General features: G+C 43.3%; 1 protein-coding gene across 2 annotated transcripts in view; it reads left to right on the top strand.

The window, feature by feature from the left end:
* Positions 1–25,823, top strand: part of GUCY2F (guanylate cyclase 2F, retinal) — a 720,767-nt gene that overhangs the window by 527,029 nt on the left and 167,915 nt on the right. For both annotated transcript variants that reach the window (XM_069612625.1, XM_069612624.1), the window contains exon 13: positions 2,068–2,231. In XM_069612625.1, coding sequence (XP_069468726.1) covers positions 2,068–2,231 — 164 coding nt within the window. The remainder of the gene's footprint in view (positions 1–2,067; positions 2,232–25,823) is intronic.

Consider the following 25,823-nt stretch of genomic DNA (forward strand, 5'->3'; position numbering starts at 1 on the left):
CTTGAGGAGCACCTTTCCCAATATTATGAAAGCAGATTAAGAGTGGTAATTACTTGGTGGGTGTTCCTATCTCTTCTTAAACACTGAGATTATTGAATGTTTGCCATGTGTCTGGTAAGCATCTGGTGCTTATGATGGCACAGAATGTCTCTACTAATCTTGTTACCCTAATTTCAACATCATATAAATAAATATTGGCTCACAATCCTTCATTTTAAGGGCAAAAATCAGAGGATTTCCCAAAATGGAATTACAGCGCGGGGTAAATTTGAGAAACTCCCTATGGAGTCGAAAAGTATGGTAATTCCACTGGACCAAGTGTCAGAACAGTGAAATTTTGGTTCACAGAATGATCACAATATTATTGCCAAACTCGTAATGAGGTTCAAAGTTCTTTCCAACAGAACATTTTTGTGCATGTCATAACTTTTAGAGAAAAGGTTGCTGTTACTAGAGTATTTGTAAAAGTGATGTTTTAATGATATTTTTGATGTGATTAAATATTGTGTTCTTGCACTCCAGCTGAACTTGTGGAGAAATCTCCAGTCTTATTACATAATAACAGTGTCAGCTTCTGTAAAGGGCAACACCATTGAACAGTTTCTGCCAGGTGAAAGAAATCGGATGTAGTAGGATTAGAGAAAGTTAGCCGACTGCAATGCTGCGGGAAAGAAATTGAACATTTCTTGCTTTATTTCATAAAGAATTTCTTTTTATTACTTAAAGATTTTCTCAATACAGGTCCTCAGACCAGGAATACATATACAATAAGGTTTACATTAAACGATATACAATGTGGCCGAAAAGGTTTAATGGGTTGTACAATATTGTGGTTTCTCATAATTTTCTTAGTCGAATGATTCTGATCATGTAAGTTCTTTTTATATAAATATGTAGACTGGGTTGGAGTAGGAATGAGATACAATCAGGAGGAATTCTATGCAGCCTATAATAATCAGACAGACTGGAGTAACAAAATGTAATTAGTGCTCATTAAATTAAAACCATATTTCCTCATATTTTTCTTGTAACTTTCTTCTGCAGAGTTTTCTCCGCTAAGTGACAGAATGATCATATTCTGTTCCCAGTCTTCACAATGGGGCTTGGTTGATTTGCATTGTTTCAAAATGTACTTTTTCAACACAAATATGGCTCAGTTGTGCCTCCTTTCATTAGATATGGATATAAAAGCATTGCACCGGGGGTATGTTTTTCAGTATTGGTGTTTTGTGTAATGTGCATTTTAATACAAACTCTATTCGCAGAAGGACTTTCCAAAAGGAACATTTTTCTTGTGCTTCAAAAAAGCTATGGGAGCAAGCCTTTCATCCATTTGCACCCGGTAGCCTTAGTAGCTGGCCTTTCAAGGGGAAGAGCCAGTCTTGGGAACTTTCCAGGAATATGAGGGTTCCACCTCCTGCCACATAGATTCCTCAGGCAAATCCCTCCCCACCTCTAGGGGGGCTGCAACGACTTATACCTTCATACACAGAGCCAGTGGTACTTAGAAACATGACAGATTTTGCATGAGTTGGGTTTGTTTTGACGGGAACTTGTACCCAACACTGCTGGGCTTCTATCAAGGGAATTCTCCCGGCCGGAAGGATAGCACACAGGCAGCGTGCTCACCTTGGAAGCAAGACAACATGGAGGAACACAGGTTTGATCCCCAGGTCTGTGCTTAGAAAACTCTGGGTATTAAGTACGTTATAAATAATGAATTATAATCATTATAATTGTCTGCCTCCTGTAAGTAAAGTTTACTACCATCAGCGACAGCGAACAGTAATTTGTGTGACAGGAACAACCTATGTTAGACAAATCTTCCATTTCATAATTTGTGCATGCACATCTCAAAATACTCTTGCACTCATTTGCATATTTACAAATTATGAATGCATAACTCTTTAGTAAATCAAACCCATGTGCCAACATCAGTCAATTTCACAGTATTTGTTTAATGATCATTTCCCATCATTATTTTCACCTCAAACAGTTCTGTCTTTATAATTGCAGTAGAATTTAGATTTTGCCAACAAGTCTTTTCATCTCCACTTATTTTTCTAGTTTAAAAACATCAATAAAGGAAAGAAAACAAACATTATTGACTCCATGCTACGCATGCTGGAGCAGTACTCGAGCAACCTGGAGGATTTGATTCGGGAGAGAACCGAGGAGCTGGAAATAGAAAAACAGAAAACGGAGAAACTCTTAACACAAATGTTACAACCGTAAGTGAGTCGTGTCTGGCTTTTCTGTTGTCTCATACAGATAATCGCTCGCATGTATGCTGCTGCGTTCTTGCGGGGTAGACAAGTGTCTGCCAATCCCAGGCCAACTGTATAAGTATAAGAAATCTGAATTTCACTTAATCAATATCTTTTATTTATATATTACACATAGCTTCTCTTTTTATTTATATACTTAGAACTATTTTGGAAAAATGATGCTATCCTCCAAATAATACAATATTTTCACAACAGTAGGTTTCAGTTTCTTTTTATTTTTACTGTTTTTTTTAAAGATTACTCTACACAATTTTGAAAGGAAAGAGGAACATTGCTGCACGGAGAATAGGTCAAACTAAGTGGGCAGGATGAAAGTTGGAGAATGGGGGTCTTTTTAGTTGTCTTGACACCTTGCTGTGTCATTCATATTCATGCTGTCGGTCTAGAAAAATGGACACCTCTCACGATTGACGGCAAACTTATTTTGGTGGCCGAAGACCAACCGTCTCATGTACATAACGATAGAAATACAGATTTACGAGTTTGACCAATGAGCGGCCATTTTGATGTAACAAGGATCACCATTTTGTTTTCTAACGATTGCTCATTGCTTTCTGTTCAAACTGCTTCTCAGCACATTTTTTGCTTACTCTGCTCGACTGTTGACATTGTTGTCTGAACGTGAAAGGACAAGGCCGCAAGGCTAATAAGGAGTTTGTTGACACACAACGTAGGCAGCTCTGGAGAGGAATGCCCAGCTCCCTACCGAATATAGCCTTGAAGGAGAGCCGCAGGGCATTTAATAATTTCACAGACAGTTGCCAGCCAGGCTCGTTATATGGTAGAAAGTGTTAGAATAAAGCAGCTAAAGGCTTGAATTATGCTCTTCTTACAGCCCCCCCCTTTTCCGAGCCCTGTAGAGCATGTCGGCTCCCAGGCCACGAATAGCACCTCAAAGATAGCAAGGTCTGGAATGTGACTCTTCCCCCGTATGTAGCTCGCTTACAAGAACAGAAGCACTGTGTTCTGTTCAACAAAGAAAAGATGTCTCTACACTTGCAAGGTTGCATATTGTTGCTTGAATAGATATTTAAAGGTGTCATATTCGTTGAAATTGTCCATCATCAAACCGAGTTCAAAGAAACCCAATAAAGGGCGGTGTTAAACATGTCACAGCTGATTTGTATGATATGCATTTTGTATATATGTAACTGATGTATGTAATTCGCTCTCTTGCGTCCCTCGAGGTCTGCGGGGCGTGAGACCGAGTTGGCCAGCTGAGACTATTTGCTGTGCAATAAACCCTAGCTTTGGGAATACAACCTCCTGTCTGGCGTATCTATTGTGTGCGGTGATTTGCCTTTTTTCCATAACTTGAGGGACCCCTAGGGTCCCCTTTCAAGATGGCACCCGAACAGGGACCCTCCCCCACTTGTTCCATCGTGTACGTTGTAATAGAGTAAAGGCGGAGAACAAAGAGGACGGGACAATCGAGCCAGGATCAAGAGGTGTTCAGGGCGCCCTGTAGAAGTGATGAGAGAGTCTTTTGCAGATCTGCACACATCTGATCACTGATCGACGTATCTGGCCAGAGAACAAAGAGGCGAGGGTCCCGAAATGAGGCAGAAGCCAAGAAACGCAGACACAACGTCACTGGTTGCGTCAGTATACAGACGAATTGTGTCCTGGAGGACAATTTGATTTATCAGGTGAGTCATACCCCGATTCAAAATAACCCTGATATTGGTTGAGAGTTGACTTTGCAAAATCAAACGCCCAGGGTAAGGTTGATTAACCAAGGGGAGGTTGAAACATGCCTGGGGTATTGTCCACCCTACCAGGGTTTTTCCGCTGCGGTAGACATATTTGGAGAATGGCCAAATTGCACCACCTGGTGGAACGCCGGAGTATGAGATGTATGAGAAGTATGGTGTGGGAGCGATAATATTCTGTGAGACTTGGCATAGGCAAACCAGAAAGCAACAAGACCATCAGTGGACGATAAATGGTAGTTTTGAGATAGCGAGAATCGATAACCTGGAAAGGGCGTTGATAAGAAAGAAAGCGTGTCCCGCATCACTTGATATCGTTAAGGACTGGAGAAGGGAAGCAATGCTCCGATTTAGAAGTAGACCGAAGCATGCGCGCAGGCATAAATTGAAAGATGAAGTAGCGGAAGAAAAGGAGGAGGAGGAGTGGACGGAGAGTCTAAGGAGGTCAGGTAGACAGAACCAGTTGAACATAGAAAAAATACACCCACAACGGGAATTGCACATAGCAGATGAAGTGATGGAAAACATATTGATCTATACAAAACAAGGCCCAAGATCAGAAGTGAGGCCAAACACACCAGTAACTATTGCTCAAGCCCCTCCCGTAGCTCAAACTCTCCCTCCCGTAGCTCAAGCCCTCCCACAGCCACAGACCGCGCACGTAGCACTTCCTATTAGCCAGCCAGGACCACAGCAGACACTCCCCGTTCCTATTGTCCCATCTGCACCTCCCGCCATAGATAGAGACTCAGTACCGTCCGTCCCTCCAGGGGTTGAAGTTGAAACCACGGGGGCGAGAGGCGGGACTGAACAAAGTGGATGCACAAGGGTAACTCGCAGTGCGATCAGCAAAGAAAGGAAGGTGGAATTGCAGCAACAGGCAGATATGTATATAGACGGGAATGATGGGACGGCAGCATTGGCTTTGATGTATGGCTTCCGAAGAAGCAACAAAAGACAGGTAGTGTTGGAATGCATGGGTGAATATTTGGTGGAGAGATGGAAACAGTTAATTGGGAAATTACCACTGCAGCGATTGTTAGATCTGAATGCATTAGCGCGCTGTAGAGAAAGAGATGAAGAAGTAAGGGAACATGTATATGGACTTTTTGAGCTTAAAAATGAATTGGATAATGATTATGCTGAAATGTTTATTGCACCTGGGTACAGGGGTAAGGATATCAGGAGAGATAGGAAGGAAGTGCTAGGGCCACATAATCAACGGCAACATTTACCATCGCCGGGGCGAAAGGCGATGGTGGACGAATTATTGTTGTTAAAACTGGTGGTGGAAGACTTGAAAGCATGCATATTGAAAACAAGGGTGTTACTGCAGGAAGTAGCAGGACATAATAAAGGAAGAGGGAACGCACAAGGGAGGAGTAATTTGAATATGCATGGGGGGCCATTGTGACCAAATCAGTGTGCATACTGTAAGGAGGAAGGACACTGGCGAGCTCAATGTCCACATTTACAGAATAGAAATGGATCTGGCCAGAGAAGATAGCACAGAGGGCACCAAGGAGCGAATGGACCAAATAGGAATAGTATGCAGCAGCACCACAATAATGAAGGTAATCAAAACCAAGCCCAAAACCAAAGTGCTCCTAACCAGAGACAGGGCCAGCAAAACCAACAGTATGGGAATCAGAGTGGGGTAAATAGAGGAAAGAATGTGAACATTTTCAACACACAGCCAAATACGTATTACAGTAATAGTAGTGACTACACATCGGATGATTTCCCCAATAGGACAGCCCAGGGCAGGGGTCGGTACCAGTGTCTATTCCCGTGAATCAGAGAGGACCCTACGTAGAAATGAGAGTCGGGAATGAGGAGCACCGCTTCCTTGTAGATACAGGAGCGCAAAAGTGTTCAATAGATCATCACTTGGTTCCGGATATACCACTATCAGGGCAAAAGAATATTTCCGTAAGGTGCGCAGGTACACCAGTCATAAACCCAGTGTCCTAACCTGTCCCAGTTACCATAGGACCATTCATTGAACATTGTGCCTTTTTCCTAACAGAAAATTGTGGGGAGAACCTGTTGGGATTAAGCTTGTTGAAAAAGCTAGGTGCGATTATACATTGCACGTCAGACGGGGTGTTTCTGACGATTTGGCCACAAGATGCCCCTGTGTCAGAATTAATGTCTGAAACTTTGCCAGGAGAGTTAAGAAAAGTGCCAACCTGTATATGGGCGATGCATGATAACGATGTAGGATGCTTGAAAATAGAGCCAGTGAGGATCATTTTGAAAGAAGGAGTTACACTGCCGCAAATTCCCCAGTATAAAAGTTCGGCTAACGGAGAGAGAGGATTGAAAAGTATTGCTTCAGATTTGGTGAAATTAGGTGTAATTGAAGAAATTACAGGCAGTACATGTAACAGCCCGATTCTTCCAGTGTATAAGAAAGGAGGCAATGAAGTACCATATCGTTTCATAATTGATTTGCGCGTGCTAAACAAAGTAGTAGATCCACAATTTCCCTTGGTCCCAGACGTCACTACAATATTGACAATGATGCCTGCCTCAGCAGAATACTTTAGTGTAATTGATCTAAAAATGCTTTCTTTAGCATTCCGGTGGACAAGGACAGTAGATATTTTTTCGCGTTCACATTTGGGGGACGATCATTTACATTCACGCGCATTCCACAAGGATATACGGAAAGTCTGAGTATTTACAGTAGAGCGTTAAAAGAGCAGCTAGACATGGTAGAATTACCAGTGGTGTGTGTACTATTGCAATACATAGATGATCTGTTGATCGCTGCTGATACAGAAGAGATTTGTAAAAAGAGCACCGTATTACTACTGTCACACCTAGCGGCACATGGCCATAAAGCTAGTTTGAAGAAGTTTCAATATAATCGAAAGGAGGTGGCTTATTTGGGCTACCTACTTTCGAAAGAAGGGAGAAGGCTAACGCCAGAACGCATAGAAAGTATTTCTTGTATGCCTATTCCAAAGACACAGAAAGGAGTCAGAGCCATAATTGGCATGGCTTCTTATTGCCGGCAGTGGATCAGTAATTTTGCTCTGATTGTGAAGCCAATGGCGCTATTAACTAAGAAGGATGCGGTGATGCCTTTGCAGTGGAATGAAGAATGTCAGAGAGCGTTTGATCAATTGAAAACTGCATTATGTTCTGCTCCAGTTTTGGGCACACCGAATTATGAAAAAGTTTTAGATTGTTTGTATGCGAGAATGAAGGATGTGCATTGGCTGTTTTGACACAGGAACAAGGTGGAAGAAATAGGCTGTGCGGCTATTTTTCTTCTGCGCTGGGCCCTGTAGCGCGCGCACTACCACGATGTTTGCGATCTGTCGCGGCGGCTGCTGCGTCGGTGAAACAAACGGAAGGGATGGTATTGGGGCATACTTTAATTCTGATGGTGCTACATGCCATAGATGTCCTATTAAATAGGACACAGACACAACACCTCACCTCTGCTCTACTGACAAGATATGAAATTATCTTATTCGCACCCCATATCCAAATTATGAGGTGTAGCACTTTGAATCCTGCAGAATGAATGCCACTGCCCACAGAAGAAATTGGTGACAATGAATCACCACCCCATGATTGCTTAATGGTCACTGAGGAAGAAACGAAGGGGAGAGTTAATTTAAGTGACATCCCACAAAAGGAGCCAGATGGGGAGTTATTTTGTGATGGCTCTTGTATTAAACTACCAGATGGCACGTCAACTGCCACCTACGCTATCACTACCGTAAAGAGCGTTGTAGAAAGCAATAGAATCCCCTGCAACTCGGCACAAGCCGCAGAAAACATAGCATTGACCAGAGCCTGTGAGATTTCTGAAAATTTGAACGTGAATATATATACTGATAGTCAGTATGCTTTTGGGGTGGTTCATAACTTTGGTCGACTCTGGGCTGAGAGGGGTTTCTTGACATCGCATGGGGCCAGAATTCAACATGGTCCTTTGATTGTACGATTGCGGTCTGCACTCACGTTTCCAAAGCGCCTAGCAATAGTGAAATGCGAGGCACATAAAAAGGTAACATGCAAAGTGGGAGAGGGAAACGCATTTGCAGACAGAATTGCGAAACAAACTGCCACTGATTTGAATAATAAAATGATGACAGTCCAGACTGAGGAAGTACCCTGTATGATAGAAGATGGAATTGCCACTGTCAAAGAAATGCAAACCGAAGCCACGGCCGATGAGATACAAGGGTGGGCAGAGGGCTCTGCTGAGTTAGATTTAGAGGGTTGTTGGGTGGACAAGGGAACTAAAAACTGGATGTTGCCAAATTCCTATGTAACTGCAATGGTCACAATGGCTCACAGCCCTACCCACATCTGTGCCAAGAAAATAATCCAGCACCTATCTACGGTATGGAATAATGTAAATATAAAGAAGAATGCAGAGAGGTTGGTGCAGAACTGCATTACGTGTTTACAACACAATGTAGGAAATGGAACAGCGAGTCCAATAGGCAGTTTTGGCCCGCCCTCTATGCCTTTTGAGGTAATCCATTTTGATTTCATAGAGATGGAGAGGTGCCAAAACTTGAAATATGTCTTAGTGGTGATCTGTGCATTCAGCAAGTAGGTGGAGGCATATCCCTTAAAAGACTGCACAGCAATGAGTACGGCAAAAGTAATGCTTAAAGAATACTTTTCCCGTTTTGGCTTGCCCCGTGTCATATGGTCAGATAACGGTCCACATTTTGTGGGCGCAGTGGTATTACGATATGTGCAGGTCTTCAGATTGATAAGAGATTTCATAGTTCGAGGCATCCGAGTTCGGCCGGTCTTGTTGAGAGGCACAACGGAATCCTCAAGTCAAAAATTAGCAAGATATGTGCAGGGAGCAAGTTGAGTTGGGTGGATGCATTACCGATAGCGCTATTGTGCATGCGTACGTCTGTACAGGCTAGAACTGGGCTCTCCCCATATGAGATTGTGATGGGGAGGCTGGCGAATGTTTGGTGCTCACCTCAGCCAAAGCGACTGAGTGAAGTAGAGCATCCTGTACTTAGCACTTATTGTGGCCTTTTAATGCAGAATTGCATTTGATTCATCAGCAGGTGCAGGAGGCTCTACACGTAAGATATACTGGTCCGGGGCACCCGCTGGAGGCAGGAGTCTGGGTGCTGCTTAAGAACTTTGAGAGAAAATCATCGTTAGCACCCAGGTGGTGCGGCCCCTATCAAGTGCTTCTGGCAACGCAGACGGTGATACGGGTGGATGGGAGGAAGCTGTGGATTCATGCCACCCATGCCAAAAAGATCCCATCTTCACTGAAAGACTTGAAAAGAGGCGTAAAGAGACAGTGGTCCCAGAAACTAAAGAAACTGCTGCCAGTCCACCGCCGCTAAATCTGTCCGAGCGAGAAGTGAAACTCGAAACAAAGCCTGAAAAGATTGCCAAAAAGGGGGAAGGGCAAAGAGTGCTCCAACGTTGCCCAGCAGAACCTACATCACTGTTGGCCGACACGAAATCTGCATTGCAAATAACGGCAGACACTAGACGTGTACCCCTTTGGCGCCCACCAGCACTTGCCATTGCGCCAGAGCCAAAGAGCGAATCCGCATCACAGTCGCGCCGCACACCAGCACCTGCCATTGCGCCACAGGCTGACTCTGAGCCTGGATCTGGAAGTGCACCGGCACAAAATACCAGGAGTGAGGCGATATGATTTGCGACCTCGAAAGACAGAGTGATCCACAGTTCTTTGGTGTTTATGCTAACCTCTGGTTCCGCTCATGGACGGAGAAGGAACTAGAGGTGTAGAGGAGAGAAGCGTGAGAGTTGTGCAAGTCGGACAATTCAAGACTCGCGGCTCCTCAGTGCAATCATAAAAAGTACATGTGTCCTGAACCAGAGCGGACAAGCTGGGCGCACATGGTACAAAGGCAATACAGAACTGTTCAGAAGTCCTCTGAGCAGTGTGAGAAAGGACAAGTGATCTTGCCTAGAACGAATAAGTAACCCAGGCTGCAAAGGGCTGGCAGACTAAACTGTTGACAATTCCTTTGAACTTATTAACATCCGGACAAGTGCAACGAACAGAGATATCCATGACGAACTTTGTCAGGAAGAAGAAGGACGGTGAGAAAAATGTCGGGACCGGTTTCAGCCTCCTCCTGCACCACTGCTGAGAATGAGTTAGTTATAAAGACTGTAAACTTAGGGAAAACGCATGGTAAAAAAAATTGTATGCTGATCTTGACAATAATCATGTGCTTCATGAGTGTGGTAGCACCAATAACGACAGCTTTTGTGTTATGGTATGTGGAATCTATACACCCATTGGGAATGTTCTTACCAATAGTTAATATATCCACTACTGAAAGCCTGGTTCAGGTGATTACTTATACCTTGTCCCCAATGGAAGAGAGACACAGAGAAGGGTATGGAAACAATAATTAATACTCATCATGAATATGACGCATGCAATTCTAAAGAAAAATAATTGCTGGGTATGCGCCCATTTACCGCAGCATGCGGGGAAAGGAATAGGCTGGTATGTACAACCATTACCATTAAGTTCTGCATGCAGTGCATCTTTAAGTGCAATGTTTTATGGGAAGTGGAATATGAGTAGTAGGGGTCAATTAGATAGAACAAACATGAATGAGTTTGAGGAAATAATTATGAGGCCTGTGGGTTGTTCCATATTCCATAAAGCGCGAGTGATGATCCCAGAACCTACGCCTAAAAGTATGCGAAAAATCACACGACAAAATAGACAAGATAGATTGTCCCCGCCAGTTAAAACATCTGTGATGACGTTTTGTGTAAGGACAGACGGGAACAAAGATGCAATCCCCCCTTCTTACACGGTGAATTACAACCCGAGAACTGTCCCTTTTTGTCTAAAAAAGAAAGGCTCCTATTCAGTAGTAACATTTACTGGATGCATGAATACAGCGGTACTAAAATGGGAAATAGAACCAGTATATGTGGGAGATCCTGTCTATTTTATATGTGGAGAAAAAGCATATCCTTGGTTGCCCAGAAACTGGGGAGGTACATGTTACCTAGGTTTACTGTTCCCGAGAGTGTTCCTCTTAGAAACAGCAGACATAGCCAGGCTATCCAGATCTAGAAACCGAAGGAGTAGCAAAGGTGTTTTGATAGCGAAGGACGTAGCAAAATCATTCATACCATTCTTGTCCCAGATAGTGTACTCCTATAACATAAGGCAGCTGTCCAGAATACTAAAGGATACGATAAACACAACGACAGATATACTATTTAACATGACGTTGGAACAAAAGGGAATTAGGTTAATGACGCTGCAAAATAGAATGGCTCTCGATGTAATCCTGGTTGATCGTGGGGAATTTGCAAAATTGTGGGATCAGTGTGCTGCGTATTCGTAGATGACTACTCCCCTACGATTTTTGAAGCAATAAAAAAAATGCATGTCCTAGGCTTCGAACTCCCTACTGGAGAGGGGGGCTGGGAATAGGGTCCTGGTTCTGGGGAATACTGCGTTCTTGGAGATGGAAGTTGATTGCAATATTAGTAGTAGTGTTTGGAATATTAATAACGTGCTGTTGTTCCATACACTGCCTACCAATAGTTTGCACTGAGATAACTGAGGGATGTACTAAGGGATGTATGCATATGATAACAAAAAGAAAACAAACTTATGGCCGGAATGACAGAGACACGAATGAAATGAAAACAGTGAAGGAATGAATGGCAATAGATATTAATGACGATGATGATGCTTATAATAACATGCAAAATTCAGACATAGGTACTTCAGACTCATCGTCATCAGAGGAGGATGCTATGAATGAATGAGACGCTTGGCATACGGCCAAAAGGAGGGTTTGTCGGTCTAGAAAAATGGACACCTCTCACGATTGACGGCAAAGGTATTTTGGTGGCCAAAGACCAACCGTCTCATGTACATAACGATAGAAATACAGATTTCCGAGTTTGACCAATGAGCGGCCATTTTGATGTAACAAGGATCGCCATTTTGTTTTCTAATGATTGCTCATTGTTTTCTGTTCAAACTGCTTCGCAGCACATTTTTTGCTTACTCTGCACGACTGTTAACATTGTTGTCTGAACGTGAAAGGACAAGGCCGCAAGGCCGCGAGGCTAATAAGGAGTTTGTTGAAACACAACGTAGGCAGCTCCGGAGAGGAATTCCCAGATCCCTCCCGAATATAGCCTTGAAGGAGAGCCGCAGGGCATTTAATTATTTCACAGCTGCCAGCCAGTCTCTTTATATGGTAGAAAGTGTTAGAATAAAGCAGCTAAAGGCTTGAATTATGCTCTTCTTACGACCCCCCCTTTTCCGAGCCCTGTAGAGCGTGTCGGCTCCCAGGCCACGAATAGCACCTCAAAGATAGCAAGGTCTGGAATGTGACTCTTCCCCCGTATGTAGCTCGCTTACAAGAACAGAAGCACTGTGTTCTGTTCAACAAAGAAAATATGTCTCTACACTTGCAAGGTTGCATATCGTTGCTAGAATAGATATTTGAAGGTGTCATATTCATCGAAATTGTCCATCATCAAAGCAAGTTCAAAGAAACCCAATAAAGGGTGGTGTTAAACATGTCACAGCTGATTTGTATGATAAGCATTTTGTATATATGTAACTGATGTACGTAATTCACTCTCTTGCGTCCCTCGATGTCTAGAGATACACGTCGCGGGCGAGAGACCGAGTTGGCCAACTGAGACTATTTGCTTTGCAATAAACCGTAGCTTTGGGAATACAACCTCGTTTCTGGCGTATCTATCGTGTGTGGTGATTTGCCTTGTTTCCATAACGCGAGGGACCCCTAGGGGCCCCTTTCAACGCTTGTCATATCTCCATTGCTCCCAAATACAATCTCCTTCCTTGTGTCTTCCTTGTGGTGTATATATTATTTTCTTGATTTATTTTAATTGTAATACCTCTCGCCACCCCACTGTAGAGGAGCGGCCCAATGCTCTGAAGGAAGTCCCGCCCCCCCTCCCACCTGTATGTTGGAAGCCTGAGATTGTGCCATGCTTGACACCAGCAGTTTTGACCATCCCGCTGCGAATCTTCGAGAAAAAGTATCCACTAAGAAAACCCTGTCAGATGTACTCCCGAAGAGATGGCAATCTCATGGAGGAAATCCCTGAAGGAATATGAGAGAGAACAAGAAAATGAGCTGGTGGCTTCACAAGAAGCGAGAGTGACGCACAGTGAAGACTGGCTGAAGAAAATGTATGATCCTTGTAGAAACTGTTGACGAAATAAAGAATCCAGTAAACTTTCACATGCAAAAAGAAGATTGCGCGTGTGAAGAGTATTGCAGAAAATGCAAGTTGTTCAATAAATATACAGATGATGTAATGCATGTAGATCAAGTAATCTTAGAAGCTGGCTATGAGCAGTGAATAGACTGCAGGCAAAGCCACCATTATATAGAAACTGGACATCAGTGTCACAACTTTAGTAAGCTTAAACCCATGAAGAAAAGAGCAGAGCTTTGTTGCAGTAAATAATTAACCGAGATCATGGATGAGTCTGGAAGGGCTGTCTGGCCTGGTGTCAAAGCTGAAGCAGCCAAGACTGGTTATCTATTCTTGAAGGCAGTGAACGTGAGATTCTGAATCATCCCTTGTTAAGGTGCAAAGAAAGAGCTCCATGACTGCCAAGTTTTATTAATTAAAGACAATTAAATGCAGTAAAATGGACCAGATAGTGGTATCCCGTCACGTGTGCCAAATATGGAAATAGAAGCAAGTGAAGAATTCGAGAACAATGATAGTGTGTGCTCCCACTCCTTTATATTCCCAGAGACTAGGTGTTATGCTCACCTGGTATCCACAGGGACGCCACCCAGCCGGGTTACTCGCTGGTATGCTTCTCAGCTTTTCCCTGAGGTGGTCTGCGGGGAAGGTTCTGCCTGAAAATACAGGAGGACTGTGTTCAAGACTGGACCAACTGGGGTAAGTATCCTCTCTCCACCCCCGTATGCTTTCAGTCCCTCTGGCACCCTCTCCTCACGTTGTGGTAGAATTAGGCGTGCTCTCCGTCCTGCCTCCTTTGCAGGGGCACGTTGTCTTAAATGAGCGAGTGCAGTCCAGTTACTTCACTGACGCCGGCCCGTTTGATATTGTTCAGGTAGGTTGTATTGCTGTTCTTTAGTTTTGTTGCTATCCTGCATGCCTTTCTTTGTTTAAAATGTCTCTTTTTTCTCCCTTAGGTATGCGGAGCTTCAGCGCGGCAAACTGACTTGGTTGAGCCCCACTGGTAAATGATGGCGCATTAAGAGCGCTATGATGCGGTAAGTAAGCGCTATGCGCAGCGCTGCAAAGTCTTGCCTTTGCTAACCTGTGTTTTCCTTCCTTGTAGGTCGCAGTGTTCTTCAGCGCGAGTGGAATGTCCGGAGTGGTGCCAGCCAAAAGGTGACCAGCCAGGTAAGCCTTTTGAGCAGTTAGTAATTTGTAAATGTCTCTACAGCTTTCTTTAATGTTGCCTCTATCTTCCTCTTTAAGGTTGTTCTGTCCGGGAGGCGTGCAGATTCGAGGAAGCTGTTCTCAGTAGCTGCGAGTGTTTAAAGATGAAGACTGCAGGTAAGATGCTGCTGCTAATGATGTTCCTTTTGTCTCCTTGCAGGTTCTGCTTCTCCGAGGTTCGAGGGAATAGCTGGACACGGTGAGTGTCACGTTGCAAGCTGCAAAGTAACACGAAGCATGTTCTGCAGTCAGGGTGTGGTTTGTATAGCCCAGGTAAAGTAGTACCAGGGAAAGTAGTTCCAGGCCTGCCACACCCAAAACACTAGACCGCATAGCTTGGTTCTTAGGGAACCAAGCTATATGGATGCTTCCATGTTGGCCGACAATACAATAAAGTAGTTCCCAAGCTGATTGTTGTTCATGGTGTATGAGCCTGGCGCCATAGGCGCCAGGACTGGCCCCATGAGGGCTTTTGAAGAGGATGCCAGGCTCTAGAGGCCCGAGTCTTGACTCCACCTGGCCAATGGGTTTGCCAGAGGGGGTTCTGGGCGAGGGTTGTGACACTAGGATTGCAAGGCCAAGTTCAAAGACAATCTTCATGGTAGTGGGCATGGGTGATGAGAGACGTTGGGCTAATAGGGTGGGAGGTACAGTCAAGTCCACCTCCTGGCACCTGGGGTATGATTTTAGGTGAAGCTAGTATGCTAAATGTTCCAGACTGGCACGAGCGTGCCAACCAATTGTAGAAGGCCATATAACGAAGGGCCTTATGGTTTGACAGCCAATAATATACTGTGTACTTAATAATGATGAAGATGACTTGCACTAGGGGTGGGCACAAGGTGTCCACTTGACATTAAAGACTCAATCACAACCCAAACCCTTATAGAAAGTATACTTAGATGTTCTTCCTGAGCGTATCACAGTGTAGTATTATGTAACGTATGACACATTTTTGCTATATAAATGTAATTTTTTTATATGATGCACCGAGAAAGCTTTGCGATGTCCGTTGATGTCTCTTGTAATTCCCAGTTTTAGACAATTGATATTAAAACAGAAGACCTTTGCCGTCTTCCTGAGCTGGTTCTGTTATTTAGTGTAAGAGTTACTCTGCTTCCCATCCACTTCATGACACGCTACCCAAAGGGCCATATGTTCACCACTGTATATGATAGTATTCTATCTTCTCTCCAGAGTTATTTATTTATTTATTTTAATTTTTGTAACGCGCCAACATGCCCCCGGGCCTCAGGGCGCACACAGAACAAAAACACAGACGAACACAACAGGCATGAGAACAGAGGGATAGAAGAGTCAGAGGATTATTCCAAGTTGAAGAAGTGAGTCTTTATAGCACGTTTGAACACGGTATAGCTTTGGATCTGATGTAATCTTGCTGGAAGTGTGTTCCAAAGAAGGGGACCCTGAGCATCAAGGGTAGTACCTCCAAATTTGGCTGTCCTGAATTTAGGATGTTTGAGAATGATCGCAGAGGAAGAGCAAAGGTTCCTCACATTGGGTTTGGTGCTAATGCGGGATGACAGATAGATGGGGCTGCTTAGACAGAGGCATTTGTGAGTCGTGGTAAGCATCTTATGTGTTATGCGATGTTTGACGGGAAGCCAGTGGAGTTTTTTCCTGAAGGTGGAAATGTGTGTACGACGAGACTGATTGAAAATGTTACTCACAGCATTATTCTGTGCCACTTGTAGAGATTGGATATTAGAGACTGAGGTGCCCGCCAAGAGACTGTTACAATAGCCCAATCTTGAATTAACCAGGGCAGTGGACAAAAGAACATAGTTCTCTTCTGAGATGAATGGTCGAATATATCTTATTCTCTTGTTTATAAGACTACAGCTGGATTTAATGCTGGAAACATGGGATTTCACGGAGAGTTCTTCATCAAGAACTACTCCTAATGTCTTAACTTTCTTTTGAACAATAATGGTATTGTTGGCTAGTGGAAACTATCGTAGTTAGAATCAAGTTTCACCCGAGTGTTTTTAGATGCCACGATAAGGAGTTTGGTCTTTTTATCATTCAGGGCAAGAGAATTGCAGGCCATTCAATCTTGTGTGGCTTTGTATATTTTGTTGATGGTTTCCGTGTCACTGCTATATGAGCCACTCAACTGTATAACAACATGAGTATCATCGGCGTAATTTGTATATTTCACTCCTAATTTGTTCAAGAGGTCAAGAAGGGGCCGGATGTAAAGATTAAAGAGCAGTGGCAACGGACAGGAGCCCTGAGGAACTCCATAAGTCTGAGAGATTGCAGAAGATTGATTATCACCAACGCAAACCCTTACCATTCTGGGGCCCAGAAAGAAGCAATCCATTTGGATGCAATCACAGAGCAGTTGGCGACCTCTCCGAGCCTTGACACCAGTAAGCTGTGATCAACCAGGTCAAAGCCTGCAGAGAGATCCAATAGCATGAGCAAAGCAGCTTGGTTTTTATCAGTTATGCTGGCAAGTTTAGATTTGAGATCCAGCATAGCTGTCTCAGTCCCGTGACGAGCTCTGTATCCCGACTGACGGGTACCCAAGATGTTGTATTTTTCAACATGGGCCTGTAGCTGTAAGTAGGCAAGTTTGTCAAGTATCTTGAGCACGTAGGGCACGTTGGTTATGGGCCTGTAGTTGTCAGTGTTGGCTGGATCAAGGTTTTCCTTTTTCAGTACAGGAGTGATCCATGCCGACTTTAGCAAGTCCGGCACCAGACCCTCATCAAAGGAAAGGTTAACTAATTTGGTGATCCATGGAACCAGGGAGTCCAAGGATTCCTTAAGAATACTAGTGGGGCAGTCATCAGCGGGACAATACGTGGCTTTAAGATCCTGTATGATTTTAGATACTTCGTCTTCCGTATAGTGCGTGAATGAAAATTGAGGGATAATGTTTTCATGGGTGTTAAGTGAAGTGGTATCGGTAAGAGATTGTATGGAAGTTACGTTGCCTAAGGCTTTACTGATTTTTTCTTTGTGAGAATCAATCTTAAGAAGAAAGGCATCATGAATTCCCTGACACCACTTGTTATCCTTGATGATGTGGTTAGTGGGTGGAGGCTGATTTTGAAATTCCGCTAAGATTTTAAAAAGCTCCCCAGTGTTAGATTTAGCATTCACTATTCTTTCGTTATAGTGTATGGCCTTAGCTTCTATGATGAGTTTTTTGTAGTTGAGAATGGATTTTTTATATTTTGATCGGGTGTTTTCATTAGGGTCTTTCCTCCAGGCTCTTTCAAGGGCTCTCTTTTCTTGTCTGGCAGTAAGAATTTCGTTATTGGCAAAGTGTTCTTTGCGGTTTCGGTCTTAATTGCCTTCATTTTTAATGGAGCGTTTCCTTGATGTTAGTAGACAGATGGTTTATACGTTTTGAGGAATCAGCAAAATTGTCTAGGGGTTGAAGCTTGGTAAACAGTAGTGCGGCAAATGTAGGGGCATGTAGGGGCAGTAAGATTCTTTGGATTACGGGACATTTTTTGTATACGTGGGTTAGTGTTAAGTTTGGGAGGAGGAAGTGGTAGTGAGGTGGTAGTGAGATCTTGGCTTGAATGAGAAAATGGTCAGACCAAATACATGGCGTGACCAGGATGTCAGAGATGTTAGTGTTTTGGGACAGGAGCAAGTCTAGAGTGTGACCCTTACTATGCGTGGGAGACTCCATCCACCGGGTAAGGCCAAAGGAGGTGATGGTATCCATAAGGTCGGTACCTGCTTTGCCCTGTTGGTCGTTGGCCCAGTAGTTAAAATCACCCATAACAATAACGGGGCCCTTAGTGGTACTGATCTGAGCCAGTAGATCACTAAGCTGTTCTTCAAAGAGGGGCATGATTTTGGGTGGTCGATAAATCGTGAGTGTGTTTAGTGTGGTGTGTGGGGAAGTTTTTATTTTCACCCATAAACTCTCACATCCTTCCGGCAAAGTGTGGGGAATTTCATAGCATTCAAGACTTGACTTGCACATCATTGCCACTCCGCCACCTTTGCCTAACAAACGATCTGCTCTGAAGAGAGAGTAGTCGTCGGTCAATGAGAGTGTGGTCTGAGTGGGAAGGTCGGGGTTGAGCCAGGTTTCGGTTATGCCGAAAAAGTCGGGCTTGAGCTCATTGGTAAGGTCAGAGATTTCCACACCATGCTTATATAGCAAGCTTGTGTAGAGAGATAAAAAGAGGAGAGAGAGATAAAACTAGCAATGGCGCGATCTTGGGTCCATTCATGTTTGATGTTTTCTTCAAACACATGAAGAAGCAGAAGCAAGAAGCAAATGTAACTTACTTTAAAAGGGGAAACAGAGTGCGAGCCGGTTAGTCACGGACCTTGCAGGAGTAGTGATTCCTGGCAAGCCGGCGAGCTGCGGCGATGACCGGTGAAGACCGGCGCGACCCAGAAGCGCCGGCGCTGAAGCGCCTGAACACAGGAAATATACGCTAAGGGTTCTAGGAAATGTAGTTCAGAGAAAACTACTTTCAGTTTCTTGCAATCCTTAACATCACACAATGAGAGTTATCTGCATTTCACTGATGCTGTGAGAATTAGTGCCAGTGAAAATGTCTGAACTAAACCTTGTCTGTCCCTTCCGAACATGCTAATTGGAATAGTCAGTTCCATCTCCGTTTTCCATAGTGGAGATCTGGAGATCTGGAGATCTGGTTAAAGATACTAATCCAATAGTAACATAGTAGTTTATAAATTATATGTGAATCAAGGAATCGTCTTTGATACGCCTAAAACATTTATTTTAGAAATCGGTTTATTTAACCTCGCTGATGTGATGACAAGATATATAGTATTGGGTTTTTGCAAAGTTGGTTGAGCAAATGCATGTTGCATTCATTCTAAGGATGTTCCCAAAGTCTTTCTCTGTAAAGGTGATATTTAGTTACTCTGACTATTTGTAGATAGGGTTAGCGTGTGTCCTGTGGTTCAACAAGATGTTGTAATAATAAAGAATATGTTTCCTAGTATTTATTGAATTAATTAAGGTATCCTTACTGATAATCCTTTATTAGTATCCGGCGAGGGACAATGAGCTTGTAAAAAGCAAGCTAATTGGCCCTCGCCCGGGCCTTACCTGCCCGACAAGTCTCCAAGCCTTGCTGCGTCCCAGAGTTCTGTCCGCGATTGGCCAATATGAAAAGGGAGAAGGGACTACATGTAGTCCTTTCACCCCTTCCATGGTGGTTTTTTTTTATTAACTTTTATTATATTTTTTTTTAATGGCTGCCATGGAAAGGGAGAAGGGACTATACATAATCCCTTCTCCCCGAAACCTGGCGGCAAATTTATTTTGCTTTTTTTCTTGAGTCGAGAAACAGTTGCAGCGCCGTTTCTCGACTCGAGGAAAATTGCAATTAGTACCCTGGTACGATGTGCTGGGGTACTAATGGCAATATGACCCTCGGAGGGGGGGGCATTACCGGTCGGTTACCCGACTGGTAGTCCCCTCCCTCCTCGGGTCATATTGCCTAATTATTGCCTTGGTACCTTTGTTTTTAATTCATAGTTTTGTTAGATGCATTTGTTTAAAGTTTTCCTGGAAGTGGTGACGTCAAGTGTTAGAATTTCACCCATCCTACTATAAACATATATATCTCCTTCATGCATTATATGTCATATAGGTTATGCTTATATTTGTCTGCCTTTGTCCCTAATATAGATTACAAATAATCAATTCCAGATTAGGCCATAATGGGCCTATCCAAGTTATGCTGTTTGGACTCCTTATCACCTTTCAGAGGCCGACTCATTTTTGGATGGTGTTTAACTGTCATTTCCTTGTGATCCTTGTTTCAGCCAAAATCTGTGTCTGTATGAGGCAGTGGCCTGCTTTACGCAGATCAAAAATAGCAGTTTCTGAGTAGCTTTATTTTGAGTAACTGTATCCTTCTCAGAAGTGATAACTGTAGGCTATTCCAACACTATAAGTCTCCTCTGCTCTTTGAATTTTATTTTACAATAGTTCTTGTCAAATAAATAGGCAAGGTAATATATCATTTAAACCCCTAAGTAGCTTAATTGTTCTCTGTTTATCCTATCTTGTGAGTACATTGTGGTGCAGCCCTGCTTCAGCTATTTAGCCACGAGGCTTGTGCATCGCTTTCTATGAATGTTTCCATTTCATCTAATTCAGTCATATTTCCACCCAAGAAAAGAATAATGTTCTCCACGAATAATCTAATTTTTATCGCAAACCTTTTCCGCTGAAATCCCTTTACACTGACATTGAGGGGATCTTCGTAAAGACTGTATTGGAAAAGCCCGAGTTACAAAATAGCGGGGCCGACTCGCTCGCATTTTGTAACTCAAGCTTTACCGCATGTGCCTTTCTGTCCCCCTGCTTTACTTGTAATTCATGGAGGGGACACGCCCGCAACCTCTGCATCACCTAATGCCAAACTAGGGGAGCAGGGGACACCCGCCGCAACCCCAGCTCCCCTTGTTCCGCATTGTGGGCTATGTTTTTTTTTTACAGAGCCGAATTCACACCAAACATCACATTCAGCTTTTTATTTTCGACCTTTTGGTGCCTTATCATATTGGACCTCAAGGCTTTTGCTAAAGACTGCAAAGATATCGGTAACATCCAGGGGGAAGAGGGCCTCCTTGTCTTGATTCTCTTTTTATTGAGATAACTTTTGAGTAACTCTATCTTTGCTTTGAGAGACGTGAGTATGGGGCTTGTACAAGCCTAACAAAGGTGTAATGTAATCTTAGTACAGAATGTTCAGGTGTATCTCCACAGCTACTGGACACATGACTTGAGTTACAGTATGACTGAACACCTGAGCACAGACATATCTTGGCAATACTCTGCAAGACCTTGTTCTAGTTTGGGAAGCGGTTGGGACTACAGTCATTGTCCTGAAGCACTTCTTTAAGGGCTGATATTGGGACAGGAACCCAACAGAAGCAATTTTAATACATTCTGAAAAACACCTGTCCAGCCTAATTAAGGGAGATTAGTTGGTTTGACAAAAATCACATGTTGCTACAAATGAGGGAGCACATGGGGATCACCCGGTTTCTCCTGTGCCCAGATCCCCGATGATCTAACTGAAATTATTTCACCCCAAATCTGCTCTGTAGCTCTTAGCTCTCCCCTGGCAATAGCCACCTCTATGGAAAACATCAATTATTATAGAAAGTATACGTGTGATTGGTACTTTATTATTGTACCTATATAGGCATACATATAACCAGTATCACAAACACTGCCTGTTTTATCTAAATCTTGTCACATTTTTCTGAGTTAATGCAGCCATTTCTGTCTGCAAAAGTAGCAGTATGAAAATTAATTGGTAGAACCTGAATGGTTGTTTTTTTAAATTCCTGACACATTAAGGACATGTAACACTGACTTCTGCCTTTTAACACAGCAGTCTGAAAGGTCATGTATTTATGCAGCTATCATGCAGGTTCTGGTCAAATACAAACATCACAAATTGCGACCTCCGACCAAATGATTTCTAAGCAATACAGCATTCCAGCAACACAATTCAATTAAACTCCTTAGCAGGTGTCATTTCGACTTTTTTTTTGTTTTACATGTAGATGAGTAAATAACGTAATTTTTGAAATGTCATATCATTTGTTGAAGTGGATTATTGAAGAAGGTATCTGGACAAAGGTGGCGAGAGGAGATAAGCACTTGAGTGGGGGTGTAGGATCAGTGGGTGAAGATGGTTCAGGAGGCATGAGGAGCTATCGGAGTGGTGGGAAATTGAAAGGAACACTGGAAGGGATGGGGTACAGGCACTCTGGCGAAGCAAAAGGCACATTGGGGCAGAAGGCGCACTGAGGGGACAGAAGCACACAGGGGGACTGGGCATAAAAGGATCACTGGAGGATTAGGTGCACATTGGAGGCAAAAGGAGTACGGCTGAGGCAAACAGAGTACTGTGGGGCAAAAGAGCAGCGCGGCTGTGGTAAACGATCACTGGGAGTTGAGAGGAGCATTGGGTTTGGGGTGGTAGGGATGGGATACAGGATGAAGAAAGACATAGGGATGGGCATATCTAAAATGCCCCTGGCACAAAGGTGGGGAGGAGCCTCTGTGTGAGGATGTGGACTCAAAATGAACATCGGTGACAAACAGCATCCCTGGGGCAAATGGAATTACTGTAGATGGGGGGCTGGTATCACTAAGAAGGGATGTTATAAATACCACTGTCGGTGAGTCAACAACCCGTGTGTGGAAATGGTATGGGTACCCCTCCTTTGGTGGGGCACAAATACCACCGACATGGTGGTGGGACCACTATGTGGTGAGTGGGTCTACTGGGAGAGGGAACAATAAACACTGGGCAGGGCAGAGGGACCCCTCCACTGCAGATACTGTGGGTGGCTTCGAGACCACTAGGCATGATGAGGAACAACTGAGATGAATTCATGAACCCCAAGACCAATTAGTTGGAGGTGACGGCGAAAGGAATGGGGCTAAAGAGACAGTGATCAGGGACCACAAATGAGAAGGAAGGAGCCTATAGGGTAGGAAGCACCATGGATCTAAAAGGCATGCTGGAATGGCATAAAAGGTGGAGACAGAGAACAGGGTGCCAGGGAGTGAAAGAATGAGGGTCCAAAGAACAGTGGGTGTGCCCTGGAGAAGGAGCACACAGAGCTAACGTGTGATCCATGCAGGCATGCGGTTGCATTGCGTGTAGCCTACTCCAGGGCATAGTTTGCTGTTCATGTGTATGGTAACTAGTCGGGCTTTGGCACAGAGTGCTCGGGGGGAATGCACTGTCGAGGTGGAAATGGAGGGATTTTATGGTGGTGACACCAGCACAGAGGGCAAAGTGGTATTTAGGAGGAAAAGTGCAATTAAGGAAAGTGGCGTTGGGGTACCTACCACACCAGGTCCTGCATCTCTCACCAAGCTTGTCCAGCAACATTAGCTGTTGTAGCATGGTGGGTTAGGAAACTGGAGGAGGAACAGCAAAGGGAGCACATTGTGGTGCTGGGGAGAGATGAGGGCTTGACATGTAACAGGACATGGACGCAAGCTCCAAAGAACCAACAAGAAGCATGTTTTGCTTCTCGAAACAGCTGATGACATTAGGCACTTTGGAGCTCATTGTCAATGCCCCTGGAGCGTAAATGTAGGGGCTAAAGACACAAGGAACACAGTTGTGTGCCCTAAGGCCTTCGGGTGTGTTTTGGCGCTTTATTAGAAACGAAGTAAAGTAAAGTAAAGTTATGCCTGTTTTAATGCCTCTATTCATGCTCCAGGGAATTTTCATTGTTCTTGAAGGTGGTGGGCAGGCGGGGGAGTAACGGAATTTACGTTTCACCTCTGTTGTACCCTCCACCTTCATAAACAACATTGTTTAACGCCAGCATGGGATTTCCATGCTGTTGTGAACCCAATGACTTCCCATGGAAACCGACTGCTTTTTGCAGCAGGTAATGGCTTCACTCTACAAAGGTATGAAATGTATGGGTACGTTCCTATATTTTGTTTTCAGGGGATATGTTTCGGGATGGTAAGGTTATTGAATACAGAAAGGTTTTTAGAAAAATTAAGTCGTCACAGCACGTGTTACTACAAGAATAGGTTTGGCACAAATGAACGGGGTATACCAGATTGAGTCACAGATCTAGCAAGCAATTTTGTCCTATTGAAGGCCCGAATGTAGGGGAGAATGTAGGGGATATGCGTATCTCAAAAGGAGGGCCGAAACACACTCTGTCAACCAAGATCTGACTAGACACCATCGATTGACTAGTCTCTTTCCACTAACGATAATAATTTCTCCTTTCCACAACACTACACAAAAGTATATCACAAAACCATCAGGTTTTGTGCAAGACGAGGTTATGTCATTTTGACTAAATTCAGACAGATGTATGAATGAGTTGTATAATGAGTGCCTATTGTTTGTTCAAGAATTTTGAACATCTGTCTTGTATTGATTGACATTTTTAGTTAAGACAAAACACAATGTTGATACTAACACCGGGGCACAAATGATGTATTTCTTTTCTGTGGACTATTGTTAGAAAGTTACCTATACAGTAGTATAGAACGAGTTGTTGATATTTGTATGAAAGGTTTTTATGAAAATGGATACATAAATATATAATTTGTGGACAAAACAAAGCTCTTTTGCTAAAGCTGGTGACTTATGTAGCATTGGGTTGGCATTGTGTACTACCGTGAATTAAGTGAGTGCAAAGGGAGGGCTAACCTGTTTTCTCAATTCACCAGGGCCAGTTAATTTGGGCTGTGGGCCGGTACCGCCCATTATGGCTTGCTGCATCAGGGATTATTGCCTTGTTAACAACACAACGTGATGTACTAAATGATGTTCTTGTTTTGAGAATGAGCAAATTTTGTTCTTGAGTTACAAAAAGAAGTATTTATCTGAGATTTAATCATAATGTCTCTCCACGGAAACATTTGTACAGGTCATTCCACGAGACGCCAGAAGCTCCAGCGATGGGCTTGTGCATTACTATATGGACGTTTAATGGACTCATATAACACGTATTCAGTCACATTACGTTCGCTTTGAAGCGCAGGATCTTGAAGCTGGGTTATAACTATCAGCAGCTAATTACATGCTAACAATCCAGTTGGAGATATTCTGGCTTGGTAACTAAATTTGCTGCCAAGCTCACAATATAAGCACCAAAGAAAATCACAATTAAAATTGATATTTTCACTACAGGTCTTATCCATCCAAAATGTAATTTTTGTTGTACAGGTAAGACTCCAATAATTTACACAGTAATTAATATAAATAGTTTAGAGCACACATTTAGCACCAGGACCCTGCAGATTTGGCACATGTTGCATTATATAAGGGCAGTTTACAAAGCACTGAATTACAATACATTACATTTGGCTCACCCAGCACATACACCTAACAATTCTCAAAGCCACTGTGATCTAACTCATATATTTGGAAAGGTATTACTCCTCTTTACATGTTCACATGAGCACACAAGAGCTTAATGCAACACTCTGCTAAGACAGACAGCAAGCAGATCAAATACTCTGGGAGTAATACTCTGGTAGAATACACACAAAAAAATCGTATGACCATTAACACTCTTAAAAACAAAACTATGTGACTGAGTAACAGCAAGCCAGGAACAAATCCTTTTGTATGGAAATTACAGAACATCGAATTAGGGAATACTAATGCTTTTAGATACCTATATACCTTTATTATTATGCATGTGGCTGTGTTTGATTTTGTTTTTAAGGGTATTAATGGTCGTACGATATTTCTGTGGTATTCTACCAGTGTGTCTATCATCCTCTGAAGACCAATGAAGGTTACCCCTGCTAACTGTGCAGGGAGTATTAATTCTATTAAAGACTAGGAGGCAAGCATTATGCTTCAACTTCTTTTATTCA

This window comes from Ambystoma mexicanum, chromosome 5p, assembly GCF_040938575.1.
Source record: "Ambystoma mexicanum isolate Mex_15411 chromosome 5p, UKY_AmexF1_1, whole genome shotgun sequence".
Lineage (NCBI taxonomy): Eukaryota > Metazoa > Chordata > Amphibia > Caudata > Ambystomatidae > Ambystoma > Ambystoma mexicanum.